The 25,559-nt window shown below is 46.0% G+C and overlaps 1 protein-coding gene across 1 annotated transcript; it reads right to left on the reverse strand.

The window, feature by feature from the left end:
• Positions 1-747: 747 nt before the first annotated feature.
• T265_08213 (hypothetical protein) lies at positions 748-23,525 on the reverse strand (the record flags this gene model as incomplete). Its single annotated transcript, XM_009173948.1, has 9 exons — positions 748-964; positions 2,604-2,705; positions 4,593-4,711; positions 7,097-7,325; positions 9,459-9,928; positions 10,334-10,916; positions 23,052-23,348; positions 23,396-23,436; positions 23,478-23,525. The coding sequence occupies 9 exons, from the start codon at positions 23,523-23,525 to the stop codon at positions 844-846; spliced, it is 2,010 nt and encodes a 669-aa protein (XP_009172212.1).
• Positions 23,526-25,559: the final 2,034 nt, after the last annotated feature.

Raw genomic sequence — 25,559 nt, forward strand, 5'->3', positions numbered from 1 at the left:
GTACGGAAAGCGGTCTTAGATAGGCCGAGTTGACACGTGACTGTGGTTGTCAATCCCTGTAGAATCATTAGCAAAAACCGAGGGGTGGGGCTGGAAATCCCAACCCGACCAAAGGTCACAGCACTCCTCTGACACAACTATCTTAGCACTAGCTCATCCACACAGACGGACAGAAGGTTCAAACAACATTTAGGAGGGACCATCAAATGAACCGAACCAGAAGAACTAGACCCTAGGCTAGACCCAAATATGTAGGTTTACCTATTGACCCAACACTTGTTCAACCACCTTCACATGCAAAAATCCTTCGGCCGACACCCAACAGAGATTTAGCTTGACTTGGTTGATTGAATGGTTCTCATTCCGCCTCAAATCTCGACCAACCTCGGAACCTAGTCACTTGGTCTGACGAAGCTTTTGTGTCAAAAGGAAAACGTTGCCCAGCAATAAATCTACCGATTGCCACCAAACTTTTTCGAGAGATATATAATCTGCTTCAAACGATCCCCAAATTTTTAATTAGCCGTCAAATTTAACTCTAAGGCCTAATTTTTTTTGTTAATCTGATATAATGACGACTTCCCGTTAATTCTATTTGTTCTGTTGGATTAACACAACTCGTCCAATATGGGTGACACTGGAGTGTTTGTTAAGCAACATGTGGCTTTTTGAATGCCGCACTCGGAAGCAGGTGAAACGCGGATTTCCGCCCCCCCCCAAAAAAAAAGAACAGAAAATGCGCATACAGTGAGATTAACTATTATATTGGCAGAAAAAAACAACTGTTTATTGTCAGTAGACATGTTTCATACTTCGGAAGTAGTTCGCAATTTGGAGAATAGTTTACTTCAATCCCAAGCTCATGTTGAGCAGATGCACAACTCCCAGTATCACAGGTTGCCAAGCCACGAGATAGCGAATTAAATCGAGAAATTTGCCGTAAAATATATGCGGCTTGTCCCAGCTACATTTCCGAATCGAAGTTAGGTAAGTGATGGAGTAAAGAGAAGGAGCAGGACGGGTTAAGTTGGTAAACAGACATGAGTAGCAATAGAGTCAGATGGGATACACCTTACGACACAATAGGAGACGATATCTATTCCCAACCCGGTACCATAAACCCGATCACATGTCGAACGACAACAAGTGTATGCGTATTCTTAACCGTGACAGAAGAGGAAAAATGACTTGTTTAGAGACACTAACTGGCTGTGTTCAGTTTGCGTCGCGCCCCTCCAATAAAAATCACCTCTTCATAGACGTTAGGTTTTCATTGATTAGATCCCTGGGAAGTCGAAATTAGTTCACTCCTGAGTGATTTAAGAGAGGATTGCATCATCTGTTTCTGAGTTCACTTGTTGAAAAGTGGTCGACACAATCATACAACGGTCCCGCCAAATAGAGAAAGTGGGAGACGCAGCGGGCGGTCCCTTCATGGAGATCGTAAACCGGAAAAAGGGTATACGAAGAGTGTAACCTCTTTCACCAACAACAGCGTAAAATGGATCTGTCCCAAATCTAGTCGCATTACAAAGGATAAATTGTCGTTCAAGCGAGATGATTCGAATATAGGTGACTTGATTACTTAAGCCGAAATGTATCTTCTGTTCATGTACCATTTCATGTGTGCACAGTTAGAGTGACAACAACCGATATACATTATAAAACCAGCGAGTTTAACAACACCAACATCGGTACGATCGATTAGGAGGGTGCACCAGAGAATAATGATATCACAATCCAGCAACTGGTTGCAGGAATCATTGAACTCATCAAACTGACATTGTAGGACTTCTACACATGCACATAAGTACATCAGAGCTTATTTTGTATGATGGATATCCGCAACTCACGGAGATGTTTCACGATCAAAACCACGAACGGAACACCAATAGACGTAGCCTTTGGCTGAAGTTTCCCAATCACCATTAAAAAAAGAGAGTTTTGAAACGTGTGGATTACTTCAGGCTTATCGCACACAGTAAATACAGCCCTGTCGGAATAAGGGAAATACAGGTGTCTAATACCAGAAAATATGAACTTTGGATTATGGAGAAGTTTTAGCCTGTTTTCGAATCCAATTAAACATTCCCAATAAGCTCCGTGTCAACCCGAGCTAAACTATGTATGAGTATCGCTGTCAATTATCGGGCATCGGTAATTATGACCGAATTTCATGGAGCCGGCTTATTCTCGGAGATCCCAACATTAAATGGAGCAGGGATCATACCATGCGAAAATCGACCACGATAAGTTAGCAATTGAAGGCATTCACTGCCGCTGATCCACTTGCAATTAGTGGATTTTTCAGGTCTGATAGTGCCTTGCAAGTAATTCACGTAGATAAGAGAACAGGGGTCGAACGAACCAAACAGCCTGACGGTAAGATGAGCACAGCCAAATCAGTCGTAAAACGGCCAGACGCACATGCGCTGCTAGAAGTGATCGGTGGCTAACATAATATGAACGAGTCCAATGTTCTAGGTCGTCAGAGTAGTTCCAAGCACTGAGCACAAACAGAATGACAACAAGCACGCGAACTTGACAAGCAATAATATATACGAGCATCGTTTGACATCCATAACGAACACGTAAAAGGATACGGATTGGTGAATGTCTTTCGTAAATTGACCTTTTCCTTGCAATAGGGGCACATATCCTTTTTGCCTACAATGCACCATCCACGGATGCAAAAGTCATGAAAGCTGCAGTAAGACCAAGTGATTAGCAGCCATTAAGGAAAATGCAGTGTGGATTTTGGGATAGGAAAAGTAAGGAACGGATTGTTTAGAATCAGAAAAGCACCTATAGAATGCAGACGAGTGTCTTCGTCCATGGGCGGAAGTGTTGTATTTTGTCGAGTGCAAGCAAAAGACATGCCACTGAGCATTATTTGAATCGATAAACATTGCATGATGTATTTCGCGGATCCGGAAGAATCTTTCCGCTAACACAGACCCTCCGGGGATACTCATGGATCTGACTAGTACAGTTTATAGAGCTACCGATCGATTTTCACTCGTGGCGTTTTCTGACGAGGACATCCAATTTTTCAATCGAAAATTCTGCACTTTTCGCTAATCAGAGCCATAGTTAATTGTATACCGATTCATTACGGACTACTTATGGGCATAGTGATCAGTCACCATTAGAATATGGCAATCTCGGTTGGCTCAATTAACACGATAATTTTATAAAAAGACCAGTTAAACTTTTCCCCGCTGACAGTATTTAAGCATTCCGCTCCTTCAAGCGTAACTAACGCTGTTTCTCAACCCAGAACCTTGAAAAGTAAAAAAATCTACGAACCAACTACCTTGTAAACACGCAGTCGAAGAATAAGCTCTGGACTTCAGATCGAAAAAAAGAAATCGATCGGATACGAAACGACCAACGATTTTTCTTACTGATTAGAGAGGCTGACCTTGGCACGACAACGCTCGCGTTTCCGCGCGACAACCTGTTCTGATGTGACTATTGTCTTTGTTTACACATTCCCCGTAGAGAAAGGGAACTCAGTCACACCTTTGGTATACGTTGGACCACTTATTGACCAAACTGATCAAACGACCCTGATGTGACTATTGTCTTTGTTTACACACTCCCCGTAGAGAAAAGGAACTCAGTTACACCTTTGGTATACGTTAGACCACTTATTGACCAAACTGATCAAACGACCTTTGTCATTCCGCAGTTCAAGTTCTTCGTTTTCTCTTGGATCATAGCACACGTATTCCCTGGACCTCCGGGACCTATTCATTGTTCCCCGTAAGCCAACACCAAGGTCTTGATAAACTAAAGCTTTGCGCTGTCAGTTCTGAAGGTAATAGCTGAGGCAAGCGTTGACACATTTAACCACTCAAGACCTACTTCCGTTGTTTAGAAGCTGTGGGCGTCTGAGAGCTGGATTGTGCTGAGTGTACTTTTGTCTGACCCAGTTTTTAGTGATTTGCATTCCTTGGGAATTGCCTGAAGAAAATAACAGGGATAATGGCTGAACATGTTTAGTGCAGCGGTCGCCAGGGGCAAAACACGAAGGTCTCAATGCTGCACGGCTCCTAGAATGCAAGTCTTGGTTGTTGAAATGATTAATCGTATCCAAAGTGGCTAGCAAGTAAAACTGCATATTCTGTTGAGAGGACCCGAGCAATGGGTTGACACCGATTGAAGTAATCAGATCACAAACAAAATATATTTTCCAGAATAGTGACGTAACTAGTAAGATATATAACGCTGTAACCGCTGTCAGATTAAGGTTATGGGTGATAATTTTGAGCATTTCTCGTCATGTTTCTAGTTGCTTTGAGTCAAACAGAAGACCAAAGCTCAGAACAAACAGTTAATTTCGCCGCAATGATTTTTCGTTTTTTTGTTTGTGCGACTTTTGTTAGTGCTCGGATTCGGCGACAGGTTTACTTTTTCCTTGTTCGACGAGCTGGAATGGTTGGAGTTTTTGAATTAAGGCTATGTGAGTTGTCCCCAAAAAACAGGGTGTGGAAGCACCCAACTTTGAAAGTAAGCTTTTAAAAATACACGGAAGGGGGACAAATCGGTACATGTTCGGTCGAAGTAAACCATCAGGAAAAGGATACGCATGGGTGCAATTCAAACGGTGTATTTTCTCGTTGTCGGAGCTTTCGAGCGGGTATGTACATATGGAGCAGACTGTCGGATCCAATCTTCTAACCGGCATACCTTGGGGTACGTGATACTGAGGTGGAACGAAAATAGACAGGAAAATCACAAAGAAAATCGATGAGAACAAATAAGCCTGTACTTTGGGCTGGGTGACCAAGTGCACAAAACAAGGAAGTAAGGGACATGATTTTTGACACTGGTCACAATTATTCGGTACAAATTACCAATGGGTTCATCACATACAGACCGAGTAGGAACAATTGGATAGAGGGGAAAAGCTACCGAGATGCATGACGACATGAGTTAGTTTAACTTTATATAGAAAGTAAAGTCGTGCAATTTAGTGGCATCCAGGTCTTCACTTGCGAAGTGAGTTTATTGACCGATTGAAACTGAGAATACATTTAAGCAATCGGCACTCCCTAAAGAAGTAAATGAAGCGACGCAGGGTACTACGGAAGCACAACATTCAAGTATATGTGGATGACCTCGCATGCATCCTCGTTTAGGAATTAGGTGCAGTGAAGAAAATATCCGGATGTGCAAAAAACACAAGAGGGACATGAAGAAACGAGACTATACTCGGAGCCAGTCAAGAGGAGGGTCATCAACACACGTAAGTGTGCGCCGACCCTATCATCGCCCTGTGAAATCATATTCACAAGTGTACATCAATCTAATCAGCGAGCTATAGACTAGGTGCGCCGCTTGACTGAGCTGAGGAGAGGGGTGGAAATCTCGAGAAGGGGTTACTAGCCCAGATGGTCTTTTGGCCTTCACAACAAAGACATATGGTACCCAGCCAGTCAGTTATTCAACTACAAACCGAGTGGAAAACTGCAGTGGTTCCGGCTGCCTCCGAAGATTGCACAGGGAATGAAAACAATGAAGTGGGTACGATGACCTGATAAGTTTGTTGACGTCAAACTACTAGACCTACCTGATAAAGGGTGAAGTGGGAGGTGTCTGGAGGCCAGCTACCCCTAATAACCGAACAGCACGTCATTTGGACGGGTATGCCACGTGCGGGCTACGAACCAAACGACGGCATGTCGTGATTGGTCAGAATACCAGTCAATCTGTATCGAGCATTTTTAACTCGACGCTTCCCGTCATCTCACGGAGATTCTAGCACGACGTTGTAGAGCATTCTGTGATTGCCCCATGAGTACAGTTGTAATAATCTTCCTTTGTCTCCAAAAAGGGTTATCTGAAGCTACCGTACCTTTTGATACACCATAGTGGGCGGAACAGGAAGCCAAGGTCCGACACAGAGTTGCACGACCGTTCAGCAAATCACAACAGAGGGCTACGCCATGAAGTTGCACGACGTTCAGCAAATCACAACAGAGGGCTACGCCATGAAGGCTCACTTTGATGCATGAACACTGAGTGATTGCACCATATCTCTCAGGGCTACTAACCACTGGTGTACCTTGTCCAGTGGTATCCATTCGCGGAGGGCGGTGGTTGCTAAAGCGATGGAGAAGTCTGATTAGAGGCTTCATACCTCACACTAAGTCATAGATTGATTGGACCTGGATCCTTTATGCTCGGCACCGCTGAATAAATAGGGGTGTGTGAGGCCGACAGTCTTCTGTCCACCTGTTTTTACTGAAAACCAACTGAGATGTGTTTAACAATAGTAGCCTCAGTAAATATTCTAGGTTGGTAAACGGCGCCCCATCCTTGCAATGAGTAACTTCGCCAATTCACTGGGACCTGTGCAGCTGCCCAGCTGGAAACCAGATGGATTCACACAAGTGAAAAAAGTATCACGGTTCCCGAAAACCCAGAGCGCAGTTATCCAAATACTGTTGTTATACCTCCCCCTTATTAAACTAAGTGTCCGCTTCCGAAGTCAGATGTACTCAATAACAAAGAGCAGCGAATTCAAAACGACAGAGTCCAAGCACCAGTTAAATTATGGCAGATAAAGTGACAAGTGAAGTGGGTCTTTTTGATAGTGTGACCACATATTGCATTCCGTCTGAAGACGAATGGATGCATTTCTTCAAACAATTTCAAGAGGATAAACACAATGCTGTGTTAACCAACTTGAGATTACCAACCAGTGGAGGGCGGGACAAAAGCGCTTCCGTTGCAACACAGTGAACTATAGCACCCTCCATACTTGCTGCAAGCGGTAACAAGGTATCAGTCTCAAATGCTGCAACTAAGGATCAAAATGAAGCAGATGAGATTTCTTCAAGTACATTCAACGTAATGCGCATCAGATTTCGAGTTTTCTGTTCATAGACCTTCCGTCCCATTGGTTGGCAGTCTCCACCCTTTAAGTCACAAAACAGCTACGTGTGTTGTTAGGTTCAGCGCTGGGTCGAAAAACACTTTCCTTCAGGTGGAGAGCTGGAATGCGTGTTAAATACTAACGGGAAAACTGGTAGGATAAAATCACCGAGATGAGATCAAAGTGGACCTCGGAATTTTGAAGACTTACGCCGATCTGTGCAGCCAACTTGTCAGTACAAACTTCGGCGAAATCACGCGATATGACCCCGTAGTAAATGCCATAGAACAAGGCTAGCAGTGATATATCCATGGCCATACCAGTTGGAAGGAGAAAAACAAGATTTAGTTGGAAAATCGTGAGCATCATCAGCACGTAGCCACCGATTCCAAGGGCATACGATATATTGTGAATCAAGAGGAACCATCGGTAAACGCGCCTGAAACGATAGGAAATTGAAAGTTTAATAAATCTCGAATAGAAACCCGAGTAAAACTAATGTGAACAGGTTAAACAAACTCTCTTGAATGGATCACGAATCCTCAACCTCTTGTTTGCCAGACAAGTCCTCTACCGGCTGCGAAGCAGCGGACGCTATCTCACATCACATGCATGCAACTGAGTTCCATATAGCTCGCCACAAAGGCAACATCAAATACATGTCATGTTACTTGGCAAACTTGGGTTGGATAAGAAATAGGGAGCCTGTGACTTTACCGACTGGCTATTGATAGGCGAGAAATGTAATCCACACCCAAGATATTGAATGGGATCACGATTTGGCTTCCATATATGAGGCCATGCATTTTGAGCATTGTTCCCGGCAGCATGCGGTGGACACACGTAAAATACAACTACATCTTTGCGTTCGCAGTTCAAAAAACTCGTATAAGGTGTATGAATATAATGAAACTTCACCTGTAACAGAAAGCGATTCGCGAAATATCGCCAAGTATGGTGATTCCACGCTAGAGCTTAGCCAACACACGACAGAAGAGCACCTTCCGGTCCCCCTTAGAAAAGACTATTCAATCATGAATCAACTTATACAAATAGTCCCTACTATGCCACGTTAGAGTCATCCAAATACCTGAAGTATCTTCTATAGAGGGACATGTTAGTAGCTCAGGTAGCGAAGATGGTCGTTGGCTTGTTTGCTGAGCTGGGCAAATTGCTCACAGTTGATCCTAGCACCATTGCTGGTTTAACAATCCTGAATATCCAATGTTAGTCAATTGCAGATGGGTACACGGAATACACATAAACAAAATACATTAAGACACTAAATCACAACCACAGACGATGTACGATATAAAACAGTGTATACAATGTAGATATGATATAGCAATGAAAACTACGCACAGCTTGGCAACCCAAACCACAGGTCTATCGATAGAAAAGCATTACGGCCGCCTTCGGTTAGGGTGGTGGAGACAACTACGTATATGGTACTCAGAGTACGCAAAAGATCGCCTAGTGAGGAGCACCCTGTTCACATATGGCTACCTGCTGCTAATCCCTATTCAGCTTGTGTACAGAATGATGGTTCCATAAAGTCACTGTCGGCATACTTGTAGGTTTAGGACTCAGGAAAATCCAGGATACTAGGGCGGTTCTTTGCAGACGCAGATGGGGACAACTTAGAAGCTAAACTTAATGGTATCCGCTTCGGATGGGCTGAGTCCACACTACTAGTAAGCCGAACCCAGAGGGTGCATGAAATCTGTGGTTACTTAAGATACGACTCGATCCCATCCAAAGGACAACGACAACTGAAAGTCACCTTTACAACCATTACGGGCTGAACACACCGAAATGCTCAGTGTCCTGAGATCATCATCATTATCATCATTGTCAGCTGTAATAACCGCGTAATCGTCGTACAGTGGTTGTAGCTGCCGCAGTTTCGTTCATCGATGATTTGTGGGGGGAGGGTAGGTAGCTGTGCATTGCAGATGGGAGATAAATCGGTATAAATCCAGCACTGTCAATGGGCTGTCAAGTGGTGTGGGAGGGTTGGGGTTGGAAAAGGAGCTATACATTGAAGTTGGCCGCCTCTGGCTCTCTTCTACCCTTCACGTGGTTGTGCGAAAAGAGCCCTTCGAGGAAGTCGGTCGACTGGCATACGCAACACGTGGCCAAGCCAGCGTAACCTATGCATTGCGATCAGTTCATCTATCGAGGGTGAATTATTTCTCCCGAATACCATTCGATGTACTTCAGCATTGCTGTTCTGGTGTTCCCACCAGATTCGGGCAATGCTCCGAAGACATCGATGGTCAAACACTGAAAGTCTTTTGACGTCCTCAGCGCGCAACAGCCAGGTTTCTGATCCGTATATTACTATGGAGCGCACTGCAGTATTGTAAACTCGACCTATGACAGAGAAGCTGATGTCACGCCTACGCCACAGGTGACGCAGGTTCACAAAAGCTGCTCTGGCTTTCCCGATCCGGATAAAAATATCATCTTCCGCGAGACCACCGGGACTGATCCAGCTGCCCGGGTAAACAAATCTGTCTACTACCTCAATCGGTTCATCCGCAAACATGAGGTTAGGGTTCTAGCCCACCTAGTCTTGCAGTAGCACTTTACACTTTGCAGGTGTGAAGCACATGCCGAACAGTGAGGCAGGATTATTGTTTGCATTACCACGGGGTCAGATCCAAGAAGAGCTATGTCGTCTGAGTACTTGATGTCTGTGAGCGGAAGCCCAAGGAGCACTTCGACCCCACACACATTAGAGGCTTGTGGCGGGTCTTCCATGATTGTATCAATAACGAAGTTGAAGAGGAAAGAGGAAACAGGACAGTCATGTCGGACACCACTTGATGTGATGAACTCAGGAGAGAGCCTCCCATAGACCTTTACACGGCTGCGGGAGTTGGCGTACAGCGCCTTAATGAGGGTCAGGGCTGGATACAGACCGTCCGGTCCTTGTGCCTTCTCACGTTTCAGTACGGCTATTTCGTACCTTATTTCTTCTTCCGAAGGGCGATCAAAGTTTACATTCCATTCGCCCGTATGCATTATCTCCACCGGCTGTGTTGCAGGAGGCCAGCTGAACTGCTTTTCGAAGTATTCGGCCCATCTCTCTAGTCGACGTTATTGCAAGTGAATTAATGAGCCATCTTTTTCACTTATCGTTTCGCTAACCGTTGCTTTCCTAGGGCCAGTCGATCGCACCAGTTGATAAAGGACACGGCTGTTTCCCATAGCAAAACCCTTCTCCATCTCCCGAGCTTTCGATATCCACCAGAGCTCTCGGTCTTTCCTTAGACTCCACTATTTGGCGTTTGAGGGATTGGCGTGCGCCGTCGTACTCGTTGCCTGTTGGTATGGCTTTCCCGGCATCATCAATCATGGATAGCGACCTCGACGACATCCAGTGGTCTTGTGGTCGAATTGGAGAAGTCGGACAGGCAGCACTGAACGCCGCTAGTATACTTCTTTCACATTTTGCCACGCTTCATCCACATGCTCACTGCCACCACAGTATTGTTTTACTGTGAGGAGTTGTTGGGCTAGCTCAGATCGATACTGTTGAGCTATGGCAGTTCTTCGAAGCTGGTGGATTGGCATGCTTCTTGCCGACTTGCGAGGGCCTGAAGGGAAACCAACTGTCAAACGTGCGCGCATCATGGCATGATCGAAATCAACTGGTGTGCCCCAGAAGGAACGGCAGTCTTGAATTGTGGCTCTCGACCGGTGGCTGACGGCCACGTGGTCCAGCTGCGTCCACGGTCGATTTGTAGTTGGTGGCCGCAGGGTTACGCGGTGCGAACGTTTATGTTGAAAGTTCGTACTTGCCAGAAACAGTTCGTGATCAGCACACAACCGAAGGAGTCTATCTCCGTTGTCTGTGCGGCGAGCATCGACTCCGAATCCACCACCTAAATATGATTCCAAGGAGGTCAGACGACCTACTTGAGCATTAAAATCGCCTGCAAGGATCACAATGTCAGTGCTTCTTGCCTGACGAATGAGCCCAGATAGCTCTCGATTGAAAGTATCCTTCTCCGCATCAGAACTGCAGTCCGTTGGGGCATAAGCCGACACGACAAACAGGCACCGCTTTTATGCCGAGAGGCATTGAGCTTGATTGAACTGGGTAGCCGGACGGCGCAGAGACGACTGTTCACTGGGATCCAATCCAGCAAAGCGCGTTCAGCTCTGGGGCTGAGTGCAACTCCCACGCCATATATTCCACGAGTCATCGCTTCTGGGTCACCAGACACACGGAGGGAGAAGTGTGAAAGAGCTGGGTTCATCCTTGGTGTTCTGAGATGCATAACCACGCTCGGGTCTTGTATGCGTGTTTCGGAGACACAGCATACATCGATTTTAAGGGAGTACAAGATTTCAGCAATCATTGCCTGTTTGCCAATTTGACATACAGGACGGACGTTAAAAGCTCCTACATAGAAAGGACCTCGTGGATTTAGAAAAGTGTTATTTTGCTTAATGTTTGTAGGCAGCGAGGAGCATGAGGCCCTTCGGTCAGATGACTGACAGTCACATGGTCCAGCGACATTGTGGAAAAAGGTTAGGGAGGGACATCGGTGGACGCTGAACTGCGCGGGCAAATGATACTTCCCGGTTGCCCAGGCCGAGGAAGGGGGTTTGGTTGAGGTGCCCGACCTTGAGCCTTTGACTCAAAAGCCTGACCCACAAGGCAGTGGACGTAGTGTGGCAGAGGACGTAGTGTTTTCATTGGGGACCCTGCCCGGAGCCGACGACTCAACAGTCTGACCTGCTCGGCCGCAGGGGGTTGGCCTAACCCGAGGGCGCAGGGAATAAAGCATTACTGTCTCATTCCTGATGCGGCTGCGCATAGCAAGTGCCTTTTGAGCAGCACCGGGCTTTTTCGTTCTAAAAGTGTTTCGATCGTAATGAATAATGTGCCCGCGGTTACGGTCAACCGTTCGGTGATCTGAGTGTGCGGTTTTTGGGGCCGACCTTTTCTAACCCGTCCTTCCTCGGGGGAAGGCAGCATCGTTGCTTCCATAAATATAGACATGCTGGTCGCCCGGGGGAAACACCTTACTGCCTTCACACTCCTGTCACAGAGGACAGCACGACCTTACCTCTATCATGACTATATAACCCATACCTTTGCATAACCTATTAACTCGTGATTCTCACTCTATTTTCAGCTCATGTACTACAGTTATTAGACGATTAAAGCGCACATTATGTCTTCCTATTCTGTCTCCTTTCTAATCCCGTCCTGGAACTACTCGACTCTCGCAACAATTTTAAAAAAAAATTTAAAATAAAGAACGACAAGATTGAACGGTGGAAAATCGAGTTGGCAAGGTACAACTACGACGTCGTCTATAGACCTGGAGCAGATAACCGCGTTGCTGATACCCTATCTCGTAACCTTTGTGCCAACATTGCTGGGACGGAAAAACTTGAAGAGCTTCACAACATATTATGCCATCCCGGGGTCACGAGATTTGCACATTTTGTTCGTTCTAAGAACCTTCCTTTTTCAGTCAGCGATATCCGACGTGTGGTGTCCAACTGTTCCACATGCTCCGAGCTCAAACCAAAATTTTGTGACACCTTTCGTGGCCAGCTTATCAAAGCCACACAACCGTTCGAACGCCTTAGTATCGACTTTAAAGGCCCACTTCCCTCAAACACTCGTAATAAGTACCTCTTAACAATCGTTGACGAGTATTCTCGATTCCCTTTTGCTTATCCCTGCGCCGATACGTCCTCTTCCACTGTAATTCGTTGTTTGAGTCAACTGTTTTCACTGTTTGGTATGCCTGCTTATATTCACTCAGATCGCGGTTCTGCATTCATATCAACTGAACTCAAACAATTTTTGTTCGATAAAGGCGTTGCCAGTAGTCACACCGCTGCACATAATCCACAATGTAATGGTCAGGTTGAACGACTTAATGGTACCCTTTGGAAGACCATCTGCCTGGCTCTAAAATCGCGCGGCTTGCCTGTCACACAGTGGGAGGCTGTCCTCCTTGATGCTATCCACTGTATCATATCCCTGTTATGTACTAGTATCAACTGTACCCCACACGAACGTTTTATGCCGTTCACACGACGATCAGCCAACGGTGCCTCCCTACCTACCTGGCTTACTGTCCCTGGGCCAATCCTTTTAAAACGCAATGATCGAGTCTCTAAATATGACCCTCTGGTAGAGGAAGTGGAACTCGTCTCTTGTAATCCACAGTACGCCCACATAGTTCGTCCAGATGGCAAACACGAAACCGTATCCTTGCGCCGCTTGGCTCCCAAAGGCAACGACATGACATCAGACACAGAACAGGAACCATTACATATCGCCGAACAAGGGGAGCCTCACACAACACCAACAATCCACCGTGGTTGCTCAGAAACTGAACTCTTGCCTATTAACGATGCCTCGCCATCCCATTCTAGTGCAGATCCAGGAAATCACTTGGACATTCTTATCCGACAACAGCGCACTCACCCATATGATCTACGCAACAGAGAGGCGTAAAGAACTCCATGTAACTATTACAGCCTTTTTATTTTTTACATTCTTTCTCCGCAAAGTACACACTTATTCCAAGGCGGGGAGAATGTCATGACTATATAACCCATACCTTTGCATAACCCATTAACTCGTGATTCTCACTCTATTTTCAGCTCATGTACTACAGTTATTAGACGATTAAAGCGTACATTACGTCTTCCTATTCTGTCCCCTTTCTAATCCCGTCCTGGAACTACTCGACTCTCGCAACAACCCCTAGACCACCTCGTAGCACGATTACTCGTAGTACAGGTTCTCGCTGCTCTTGGTCTGGCTGCTCCCCTTTAGCCCTCCTGGCATGGTTGCACTTTGTGGAACGAAGTTCCAGCTAGTGTGGCCCGCGGGATCATTGCAGCACTCAAGCCCGACCATCGTGTCAAGGTGGCAGTTTTAGGTCGGGGTATCCTGAGATATTTTGGTCGCTTTGGTTTGTGCGGCGATTGCCACGTAAGTCGCTTCTAGAAACGTGATAGACCTACCTATATGATAATGTCACCTAAGGCGGACCTGGTGAACTCGTCCACCGGCATCTTGTCGACAGATCACTGTCTGCCGGTGGCCGATCAACGCAATGCAGTAAACATACACGACCGAGTCCACGCAGGTCCGGGTTGTTCGGCTCTCAGATTTAACATGACCGATGACATTCTTGTGCCATGCACGCTCAGTTCTTTGGAGAGAAGCCATTGATAGTTGAAGTGACAATTCCAATTGATATCGTTTCGCTTCATAACGCTGTTTCGTACCTTCGCTCCCTACTTCACGAAATCGACATCGGCAGCCTTCAGACCTTCAACCAAAGTCCATATATCGAAGCTTTTGCATGACAACATTCAGTCTAATCTTATTCATAAAGAAGCTGTTTCAAAATACTGCTCTCGCCCATTCGAGAAACATATCCAGACCACCGTTGATGGATGTGTGATCGCGGCCTCCATTCCATTACAGGCCGCCCACGAAGAAGCTGTTTCAAAATACTGCTCTCGCCCATTCGAGAAACATATCCAGACCACCGTTGATGGATGTGTGATCGCGGCCTCCATTCCATTACAGGCCGCCCACGGGAGGACCTTTTTGTCCGGTACTCGTTCAGTCTAGTGAACACTAAGTAATCAGTTCAACTCAGTTTGTCTGCTCACAAACCATGCATCGGAATGCCGTGGTTCTAGCTCTCACGGCTTCATCCGCCTGGGATAAAAAAAAAGTGAATGAGTGCCACATGTTGGAGGTAATGGCCCAATCAGCTCATTGACGGCGGATGGTTCTATTTGTCCGGTATGGCAGGGATTGAGAGCTACGCAGTGAATGCGACAGGTTTGGTGCAAGAACGCAAGTGCCCTATCTGTCAGAACCGTTAGCCATTGGTTTATCTCCCCATCCAGGGAGATGGGATTTATTAACTCAATTGAGTTTACCAGTAAGGGTTATGGGCTGGGTAATCTCAACCCGACATAAGGCTGAGCGAGGAGTATCCTACGATGCAAACAGTTTTTTGCACGAAGCAAATGACCTGAACGGCACAACCTACCACGCGACGGCCGACGTGGCATGAGAATATTGTGTAAAGTGTGATCAGCTAATCTATCGAGGAAAAGTAAACTTTCCAGAAGACCATCTGGCACACCCCAGTTTTCCTTATCTGATGTTCTCACCAGACCCACGAAGTGCTTCGGAGGCAAAGATGGTCAAACACAGATTTTCCAAAGGCAATGTCTATGCCTCTCACACATAAAGGGCGACAGATGGGACCGAGAAATCGTAGGATCTACCCAGATATCACGTCGACGCCACAGATTTCGGAGGTTGGCAAACGCTACCATTGTCCTCTTAATCCGACAAGTGATCTCACCAGCCCAGTAGGACTTGGACAGCTGCCCAGATAGCCGAACTTGTTTACTAGATCGTTCGACAGATAGCGTATTCGAATTGGGGTGGGATAGGGCAGAAAAGATAATACCTGAAAGTGTAAGAAGGGGAAACAGCAGTACCCTGTTTTTGCTTATCCACCGTGCTTTACACCACGGTTAAGGTGGCTCGGTAGCTGATGTGATGTGATATTATTCTTAGCTGGGATGTTAATGGTTTTGGTCGGGCTAGGACCCTGTGAGATCGTCTAGACCTAGACAGGAGGGCGACTACGGTTTTCAACCTGTCTCATGTTCAAAGGATTAACCACAAGGCAGGTGGATTTCGGTATACCAGTGCACTAGTACAAGTTCTTTTAAGGAGCAAGTCGCCGTATCTGTTCGAATCCACAACCTGTTTTCATCATACCCCTAAATAATAGTTGATTAATTTTCGGAAACGGGAATGAAAAAGCGTAAGACAAGACTTGATCGACACGTGTTAGAAAAAAATTATTCTGCTGTAGCACCCTTTCGGTGCCCAACTGCCATGCCACCAAAAGGAAGCACGAGGGCTGGGATACTGCCAATTTGCCCAAACCTAGACAGAAGTCGAGAGGTAGAGGTTGGGTTCGAACCATGGATCTCCTGATAAGTTCGCGTCCCAACCACTGAGTCATCTCGCTCCCACAAGTGTTAGAAGCACATTGAAGATTGGAACATGGGGATCTGCGTCGATGAGAGGACATCAGGAAGTAGTCAAACAATCAATTCTCGCCAAGTGAACGGAGTAATACTGCCGTAGACTAAAGATCAGTATTCAGATATGGTTTGTCGCTTGATATCCAAGCACCGTTCAGTCCCATTCACTAGGGGCGTACTTATGAATCGTGTATGATACCAAACGAGTGTCGTGGGATGTACATGGGGCAAAGACGACTGATCATACATCATCAATATCGGCCAAGTGGGTCAGACTATTGAGCCACTGGCTCCCCGGCGGCCCCCCCCCCCCCCCACAAAAACACACACCCAAGTCCATTGTGGCCAAGCGGGCTAGGCTATTGGGTCATTGACTCCAAGGGGGTCCCCAAGAAAAACCCTAACCACCGCTGCCTCGCGGTTCAAACTTTTGAATCAGGGGCTGGGGGCAGGGTCCCCGTATAAAACTCGACATCCTCCCATTCCTCTGTAGGTCAGGCTTTTGAGTCAATGGCTTAAACAGAGGTATCTAAACCGAACTCCCTTATTTGGCTTGGGCGGCTTACAGATTTCCGCTCAGTGGACTTCCCCTACACCCCCTCCTCACCCATCAAACGTGCCCCGATATGTGAAGGCGATAATATTCTATGATTTTCACTAATTCGTCGTCATTATATCCTCATGCATTGCGTCACTGCGCATCGACATTAATAACCCACTGCCATCACCAAATAAGCGAGTGCGCCATAAACTAATACTGATTGAAAGTCAAAGACTTTTTAAATACTTTTTTTTCAAGATATCCTAGATTTGGCGATGATTGAAGCAAGTTCGTCCACTCACAGATACTTTTCTCCCCGAGGAATGGGGCGAGATGGCTCAGTGGTTGGAAATCAAATTTACTGACCGGAAGGTCCATGGTTCGAAGCCGACCTCTGCCTCTCAAATCCCCTTTCTAAGCTGGGGCAACGTGGCAGTATTCCAGTCCTTGCGTTCCCTTCGGGTGGCATGGCAGCTAGGCACAGAAAGAGTTCTGCAGTTGAACGATTGTCGATTAAATCAACCCGAGTGTTTTCTTTGTCAGAATATAATCATTGTTATCAAGTTTTGAATCCCGCTACCTAGCAGAAGTTCCACACCACTGACCGTATTTCCAGACACTGCACTGATGGAAGTGTCACCAACGATGAAGTTCAATGGAAATGTGGACATCCACGACAAGCCACGCTGGTGATGAGGAAAGGATGGAATGATTGGCCATAGATACAAAAGCAGCAAACAACTCCCCGAATTTCACTAACACACCAATCCAGATTGAACGATCCGACAGGGATCAAACGCGGCCCTGATACTCAAAAAGAGGATGATCTTGCGTGTTGATAAGCATAACAAGACCCCAGTGATTATCGCATGGCAAGGACTGGCTAATCCACGACAAAAACAGACCTGCCCATCCCGAATCAGAAGCCCGTGTGGTTCTGAAAGTCTGAGAAAGGTGGTAATCACTAAAATATTGAAGTCTACCGAAATAAGACTAATGTCCCGGAACGACGGTAGATTTCGACCCATAGTTGAATGAATGTGGTCAGTGATTTGTTAGAAGGGAGGATTCCCTTGTATCTCTTGTACAGGAGTGAACAAATGAAGATAGATCAAAAGAATTCAGCAGGTTCATCAGTTGAAACACGATCCGACTGTCAGTTGAAATAAGCCCAGAAATGATCTGCCTTCTTATTAACAAGTCGGTGGACATTCGCAGTAAATGGCTTATCTATTTCATTGATCGCTTCAGTGGCTGATTTGATTGAGTGGACAACCAGACGACTGTTTTCTGTTGCTCACGAGAATTCAGGCATCCCCATTTGAAGCTCTCACAATTTCTCCCGTCATCTACAAGCTACTGGACGGTTGAGGGCTAGGTTCTTGATTTAAGAGTTTAAGCGTGATCCGTCTGGATGGCTTGAAGATCTATGAAATGGACCAAGGCGGCTGATGGCTACAACTTATGTTGGCGAGTTGATACCCCGCAAAGGTAGTGGATTGTTGGTCTGACAGACAACCAGGGATCCTTAGGGACGAAAGTTGTGGCTGATCTAATTTCAACTCCCAACGTGTGCTCGAAGGTTAAGGAGCTTATTAATATCAGGCCGTTTAAATCGACCTTGTCAAGGGCCAAATAAGCCCACGAACACCTTAGCAAACACGATGGTGTGGTCACAGCTTACACAAGTACACCAATAACATTGGGCACGATCAATTTGCGCTCAGTACTTGTCACTGATCGGTGGATGCAACGATCTCAGGTACCGTTCTTGCGTCGAAAGTTCAGTGGTTGGGTAAAGATAATCAGCGTACACACTAAGGAGTGTTTGTCGCTGTCACCTCCTCATACACGTGCAGACCATACTCAATTCAGTCTATTCGCTAAAAACCATGTACCAAGTGTTCCAACCGTTAAAGTTTCACCATAGGAAAAATGGGCACCGGAGGGATGCAACCAAGCACTGGAGATGATCGCATAATCGGTTGGTTTATATTAAATTAATCTACTTCTTTGTACGAACAGGAGGCAGGGCAGCTATGCAGTGAAGGTAGTAGATTTGATGCAGGAACGTCAGTGACTGCGTAACTGAGCAATGTCTACTGGTGTCACTAACACTGATGATTGGAGTCCCAGGGTCCCCAACCACGGATGCAGCAGTTGTTAACCCAGCTGAGTTTATTGCCTAAAAAATCGTTCAGCTGTAGCAACCTTTCAATGCTTAACTGCCATGCCGCCAGAAGGAAGAACGAGGGCTGGGATACTTCCAGGTTGCCCAAGCCTAGACTACTGCCTAGTTTTTTCATACTCCGTTGCCAAGTCATACACTGTTCAACCTCGGTAGCTTCCACTAGACACAGGCCAAGGCGAAAAGAGCTTCATGAAGCAGGTCACTTGGCAAGTATATGTCCTAGCCAGGATAAGCCATGAAAAGCGAATAACTCATCCAACGTGGGGGATCTTCTCCAAAAGCCATCTGACGTACCCAGCATTGCCAATCCGGTATTTTCAACCTCGTTCCATCTGACGTACCCAGCATTGCCAATCCGGTATTCCCACTAGAGCCGAACAATTCTCAGGAGGCAGAGATAGTAAAAAAAACTGAGATTTGCAGTCCTCTGCGTGCGGAGACCACGGTTATGATCCACAAAGCGGTACGGATCGCACTGAGGCAGTGCATAGTCTATTCTTGACAAAAAATCAAGTGGCCTCAGCGCTATATGGATTGGTACGATAGGGTTGGTCTTCCCGACTCGAGAAATAATGGCATCTCCATCCAGTCCATCGGAACCTATACAACTGCACAACGGCAATTGGCCGTTATGCAAACATGATGATTGGGTTTGAGGCCAGCCACCCTTGTATCGGCACAGAACACTTTGTGGGTGTGAAGTCCACATTAAAACGAGTTACACAGTCGAAGGATATGAACCAAGGGGAAAATATCGTCCGCATCCTCGGTCTGTGAGGATAATTTCGGTCCTCGCGGTTTCATGAGCAGGCAGAGAGTCTTCAAGTGGAAGATTAATGAAAATGCCGAACAGGCATGGTGACAGGAGGCAGTTTTGTCTTAAACCACTGAACGTGGTGAACTATGGCGAACGTTTGATGTATAATTGTTTGCCCCCAGAGAAGTCCGCTTACACTGCCCTCATAAGAGATAAATTTGGGACACCTCTAGTCACCAAACATTGTCAGATTCCCTGACGACCGAGAGGAAAACTAGCTTTGAGATCCAGGAAAATGACCAAAGCGAAGCGTTTGAAGCAAATGAGCTGCCCAAGAATTAGTCTCGAGATAAGGATAAGGTCGATGCGTCCTCAGCGTCCTCGATAATCGATCAACCTGTGCAACATAATGCCAGATTGTACATTGGATACCATGATGGGTTTTGAGTGACGTTCTGGCGCCACTTTTGAGGACTTGAATCACGGGCGAAGAACTCCGTTCTAACGGTATTGTTTTCGACCCAAATCTGCAGTATCGTTGTCAGGTTGTCCACCAAGACCTCATCACCTTGTCTGAGAAATGCAGGGTGCAGATAAACCAGGCCCGGTGCGAGGTGTAACACTGAATTTCTGTTACTGATGGAGGGCCGATGTCTATGTCCCATTCAAACTCGTTGGGTTCTTCTGAAGAATAATCGTTCGGTCGTAACATTCTTTCGGTGCTTAGCTGCTATGCCACCAGAAGGAAGCACGAGGACTGGGATACTGCCAGGTTGCCTAAGCCTAGAAAGAAGTCAAGATGCAAAGGTCGGATTCGAACCAAGGACCTTCCGGCCAGTAAATCTGTGCTCTAATTACTGGACCATCTCGTCCCTGGGTTTCCAAGAGGTCCTGCTAAAGGAGACCAGCTGAACTGTTCTTTGAGGTGTTCAGCCCATCGCTCAAGACGATTTTGCGAAAGAATAACCATTGCATCTATTTTGCAAATCGCTTCAATGAAGCCCTTCTGGCTGGTTGATCGAATCACCTGAAATAGAGCGCAATGGTTGCCCGCACCAAAAGCTTCCCATTTTTCTGGCTTTCACAACCTAGCAGCGTTGTCTCTCAGACTCTTCATTAGCCGGCATTTAAGGGATCCGCATGCGACATCGTAGTCGCTAAATGCAGCAATTAAATCTGCTCGTCTCGACGATTTCTTGTTCGTTTGATCGAGTCGGATGGCTTCGACAGACAGTTCTGAAAGCTAATAGTGTCACTTCTTTGATTCTCTCCCAGTCATCCTCCAACCGATCTTCGACAGTGACGTGGCTGTACGTTTCCAGTAACTTTCTAGCCAGGTCATTTGGATATAGTTGAGGCAGTGCGACTAATCAGAGTTGATGGATGAGACTACCTTGCTTCTGGATGCATAATGCTGATGAAAAGCGAAATGGCAAGCGCGTCCACACAATGACAGTCCGAATAAAGCTGCGCACCCCAGTCTTATTGATTGAGGTAACTGACAGCCACTTGATCTAACTGAGTCCATGACTGGCTTGCAGTTATTCACCTCCAACTCAGTGTGAATTGGCCAGAGACAGACGATGTCCAGCACGACTAAAGAACTCGTTTCCCATAATCTGTACACCGAGCGTCACCTAACTCTGTTCAGTCATTCAAGTTGGATGTTCATACCATCCCCCTCCATGGCGAAGCACGAGATAGCTCAGTGTTTAGTGCGCGAATTTACTGATCGGAAGGTCCGTCGTTCGAACCCGACTTTTGCATCTTAACTTCTGTTGCACCCCGGGCATCTTGCTGCTCCTATCTAGGCTTGGACAACAGGGTGGATCTCACCCCTCATGCTTCCGCCGGCCGACATGCCACTGAAAGGGTACTGCAGCTCAACGATGTTTATCATTCTACTACCTATATGACAACATCCGTTCATATTGTTGATCGAAGCACTCCTGACACATCAATAAAACCTACCGTCCACAGATTCACAACTGTAGTTTGTCTAGAGATATACGGAAACGACAAACACCATTTACTGGATCGACCTGGATTGATCTTAGTTGAACCAGACAGCACAAAGACGGCTGTTTACTAGTGTCGAGACCGGCAAAGCACCTTAAGCCCTGAAACTGAATTGAACTCCAGCACCATATACACCACGAGTTATTTGGTGAGGATTACAAGATACTCGCTCTAGGCGGCTCGAGGTGCGCAGCATAAGTCAACGGAAAGGGAGATTAAGGGTTCAGCAAAAAAACGTATTGTCGAATTCGACACAATACGGACCTTGAGAGATGAGATGTAAATCAGAACTTTTGAGTTGAAGGATTATTTTGGTTTAATTTGATGGGTGACAGGTTAGACAAGGAACACTGTTTGGAAAACTGGCGAACGGATAGACGGCGGTGTGCCGTTTGATAGATGAGGACGGTGGACGAAGAGCTTCAAAGGCGAAAGTCACTTTTCAGTTTCTCAGGCCAATGAATGAGGTACTCCAGTTGGCACGATATTCGAGATATCGCAGTATATTTTCATAAAGGAAACTACTCACATGGTTGCTGAAAACTCCTCGACAGCCCACGACCGGTTTCGCCCTTCTTGGGGCTCATCAGGTAGGTGCCAACTGAATCATGAGGCGGCCTGTGTGCAGCACATTCAGTTGGAGGACATCATAAACGAGAGATTCGATTGAGTCTGCCGTGAAAACCAAATTGATTTGCAAATTAGCGTATTTCTCGAAAACGGTCCAATTTGGATTCAAGTAGATCATAAGGTTGACGGAAACTCGGGGCCTGCGCCTACCTGATGAGCCCCACGAAGGGCGAAACCGGCCATGGGCTGTCGAAGAGTTTTCAGCAACCTAGTGAGTAGTTTCCTTTATGAAAATATACTGTGATATCACGAATATCGTGCCAACTGAATCATGAGGCGGCCTGTGTGCAGCACATTCAGCTGGAGCACATCGTAAACGAGAGATTAAATTGAGTCTGTCGTGAAAAACAAATTGATTTGCAACTGGGTGTATTTCTCGAGACAAGGTAACAGCTTTACATCCAGGAGAACAAGGAACGCCATAAAACGTGGGAGATCATATATTGAGGAAAGGCCGAATAAAATCAACCTCTAAGATTGAAGACAGGCCAGTCCTATCGTATAATAAAACGAAGTCAGAAGCCAGTTAACTTTGCAGATAACTGGGTTCATGTAGCAGCGCGCAGCACGTCCGCGTGCAGTACTACTCGCAAGTACCATCCTAGAGTAGACCCCATATCACACGAACAGTAAGAGACAGCATGGAATTTCGCAGCCTTCTCTGGATGTGAAACTAGCCCGTGGTTGGGCATTGGTGGATGTACGAGACAACCAGGGTACCAAACTGAACGGACAATCGAGCTAAATTCCACTCAACATTTATCCAAGGTAGCACTAATCAGAATGTCTTAGGAGAGTACGAGTAGTTATTTGGTCTTCAGTCAATCACGAGTGAGAAATCAGCGATTACTATCCAAACATGAGAGATTTTACCCTCTTACTTGCGTCTACATTCAGAAATAAACAAGAACAGAAAAACTGAATGGAAAGAAACCACTATACCTACCTGGGAGTGGACGTACTGATACGTCGCTTTGATGCCATGTACAACATAGATCCAGTAACAAGTGAGAATAAAAACCAAATAGCAATGAATCTTGGGAACTTGGCGAATAAACTGTACATAAATGGGACCGTCCACATGCCAATCAGTGTAGCCAGTTGATACGTCCGATAATGATACTTTTTCCATGTCATCAGTAGCAGCTGACAAACAAATAAGCTGACCATTGCTATCACAAACATTTCCAAATGCATCTCCTCATGACCACGATGCATCTCACGCACTTTCAACCGTTTCAACCTGTTAAGGACGATTAGTGACATGCCCTAACAATGGTGGGAGCATACCGAAAACGCTCTTCCGGAGTGAGGCTAGGTAAGTGATATGTCTGAGGCAGGAGTCATTATTTAAAGACTTTAGGGAGCCTACCACATTGTCAAGAATAAGTACATCCGGATCCAACTCAGGAGGACTCATGAGGAGGGAACGCAACCGGCGGTGGCACCGCCGCAAGTGTGCATAGACGACAACAGCACAGAGTGCTTATTGGTCGGAAGCCTCGAGAAGAGGCATCATGTTTGCTGACTTACAGCTAGGATACCCATTGGGCATTCAGAAATTTCATCAGTTTCGAGGGGTTCTGGTGCATCCGGTAATACGTAGGCTTCCTGACGACCAACGCTAGCTCAGAATTATGGCGATAATGCGGTAAATACTAATGATTCTTTTGTTATGTGAGTCCTCGCAGTGACAAACATGCTGCCGGGCGTTGAGAATTTGAAGAACCATGCTGCACCCTTTTTCAGCTTGTTTTTCAGGTGAACGGAAGCCGTTGTGTGGCAAGAAGAGGAATTCTCCATGAGAGCTCGGAAGAAGGCCTAAATCCTGCGCACCGATCCATAGGTGAATGAATACGGGAAAGGTGTGAGGCTGTGTACTATTTTACCGATACCTGTTTTCGCGGTTTCGAAGACTGATACAGAAGGTCGCGGTTTTCGCCAAAGTTTCCAGAGTACGAGTTTGTCTTTCAACAGTTTCCGCAGTTCCATTCATTAGGGAGGCCCAAGCGGAAAATTGTGTGGCACCGCGTTTGGTGGTAAGACTGTCAGCGCGTGAACTCACAGGAAACGGCATCAAAAAGGTGACGTTTTGTACCTTTATTCTGCTTCTGTTATAACACTACGTATTTCGTCAATTGCATAATCGTTTTTTGTTCGGATACGAAAAACTACAAAAACGCGCAATTGGACAATTTCACAGAATAAAAGCGTGGTCACGTGCTTCGACTCTCTCTCTTCTGATTTCGCTCGCGCTTGCAGCGGTCATTCGCGATTCTTGTGTACTAACTCTGGTATCAAAACATTTCAGACCATCTTCGGAATCTATTATATGTGGGAACTGTCCAGAAGGAGACCTCTAGATCAACATAATTGGATTATTGTTTATTCGCTGACCTGGGCCAACGACGAACTATTTTAAAGAGAACAGTTGCTAGTGAGTCTGTTCCATCTGACCTCTTTATTATTGCATACACAACCTAGCGTTATTATTTTTACTTCTTTGCCACACACTCCTAGTAACCTAACTTATTGGGTAGCGAGACCACTGCAAATTTACTCTGACCTGGGTTCTATATACGGCGTGAACAACGGTTGGAAGAATTCTATTCCTTGCACCAACTACCAGAAACGAGAAAAAATTTCCTAATAAACGTGCGCGCTCGTAACTTTAGACTCTTTTGACTGTGTCCTACTGTGTGTTATTTGGGTCAACGGGAATAAACTGTCGGCCAAACCTTGTTCAAACGGGGCATAAGTAAGCACCAGTTCTCTTAGCAGTCAGTGGTTCCCTAATGAAAAAGTTTAAACGCTCCAAGACGCGCTTCAGAGGATTTAAGGTCGGAAATCAGCTGTGGGAACGCTTAATGAGTGCTATGTTTTTCTTGCATTCTGATTAGAAAACTTGGTTTACATATTCAAATAGGTCTGAAGTAGCTCCCAAGGAGTAGCTGGTACTCCATACGAGTATTACGAGTATTACCAAATGATTTACAGAACGGCGAAGGCCTTCTGAGACGACTTTCCACCGTACAGTGAGGAGGGGATATTTAAGATGTTCAGATGCCTAAATCCGTTTCGGTTTCTATCCTACACTCTCACGGCAAGGGCACAAATGGCAGAATGAAAACGTTCGCTGAGTCAATTCCGAAAGACCTGGGCGCAATTTTTCCTATTCAGAGGAATTAGCCAGTGTAGTGACCTCTGCTTTGCAGCAACTACAGCTGTTTGGATGGTGCTGGCGTTAGAACATCACGAATCCGTGCCATCTGCAAAAAGTAGACATTGACATGGAAGTGCATTTAGAAGGTCGTTGACGCAGGTCAGAAACACGGCTTGTCCTAAAACAGAGCCTTGAATAGCGAAGGCTTGGTGACGTATGCTGAAGAACGATAGGTCGAGCCCACTTCTACTTGGAGTATTCAACCTGATGTGACTACCTTAACTCAACGTA

This window comes from Opisthorchis viverrini (genome assembly GCF_000715545.1).
Source record: "Opisthorchis viverrini unplaced genomic scaffold opera_v5_208, whole genome shotgun sequence".
NCBI lineage: Eukaryota > Metazoa > Platyhelminthes > Trematoda > Opisthorchiida > Opisthorchiidae > Opisthorchis > Opisthorchis viverrini.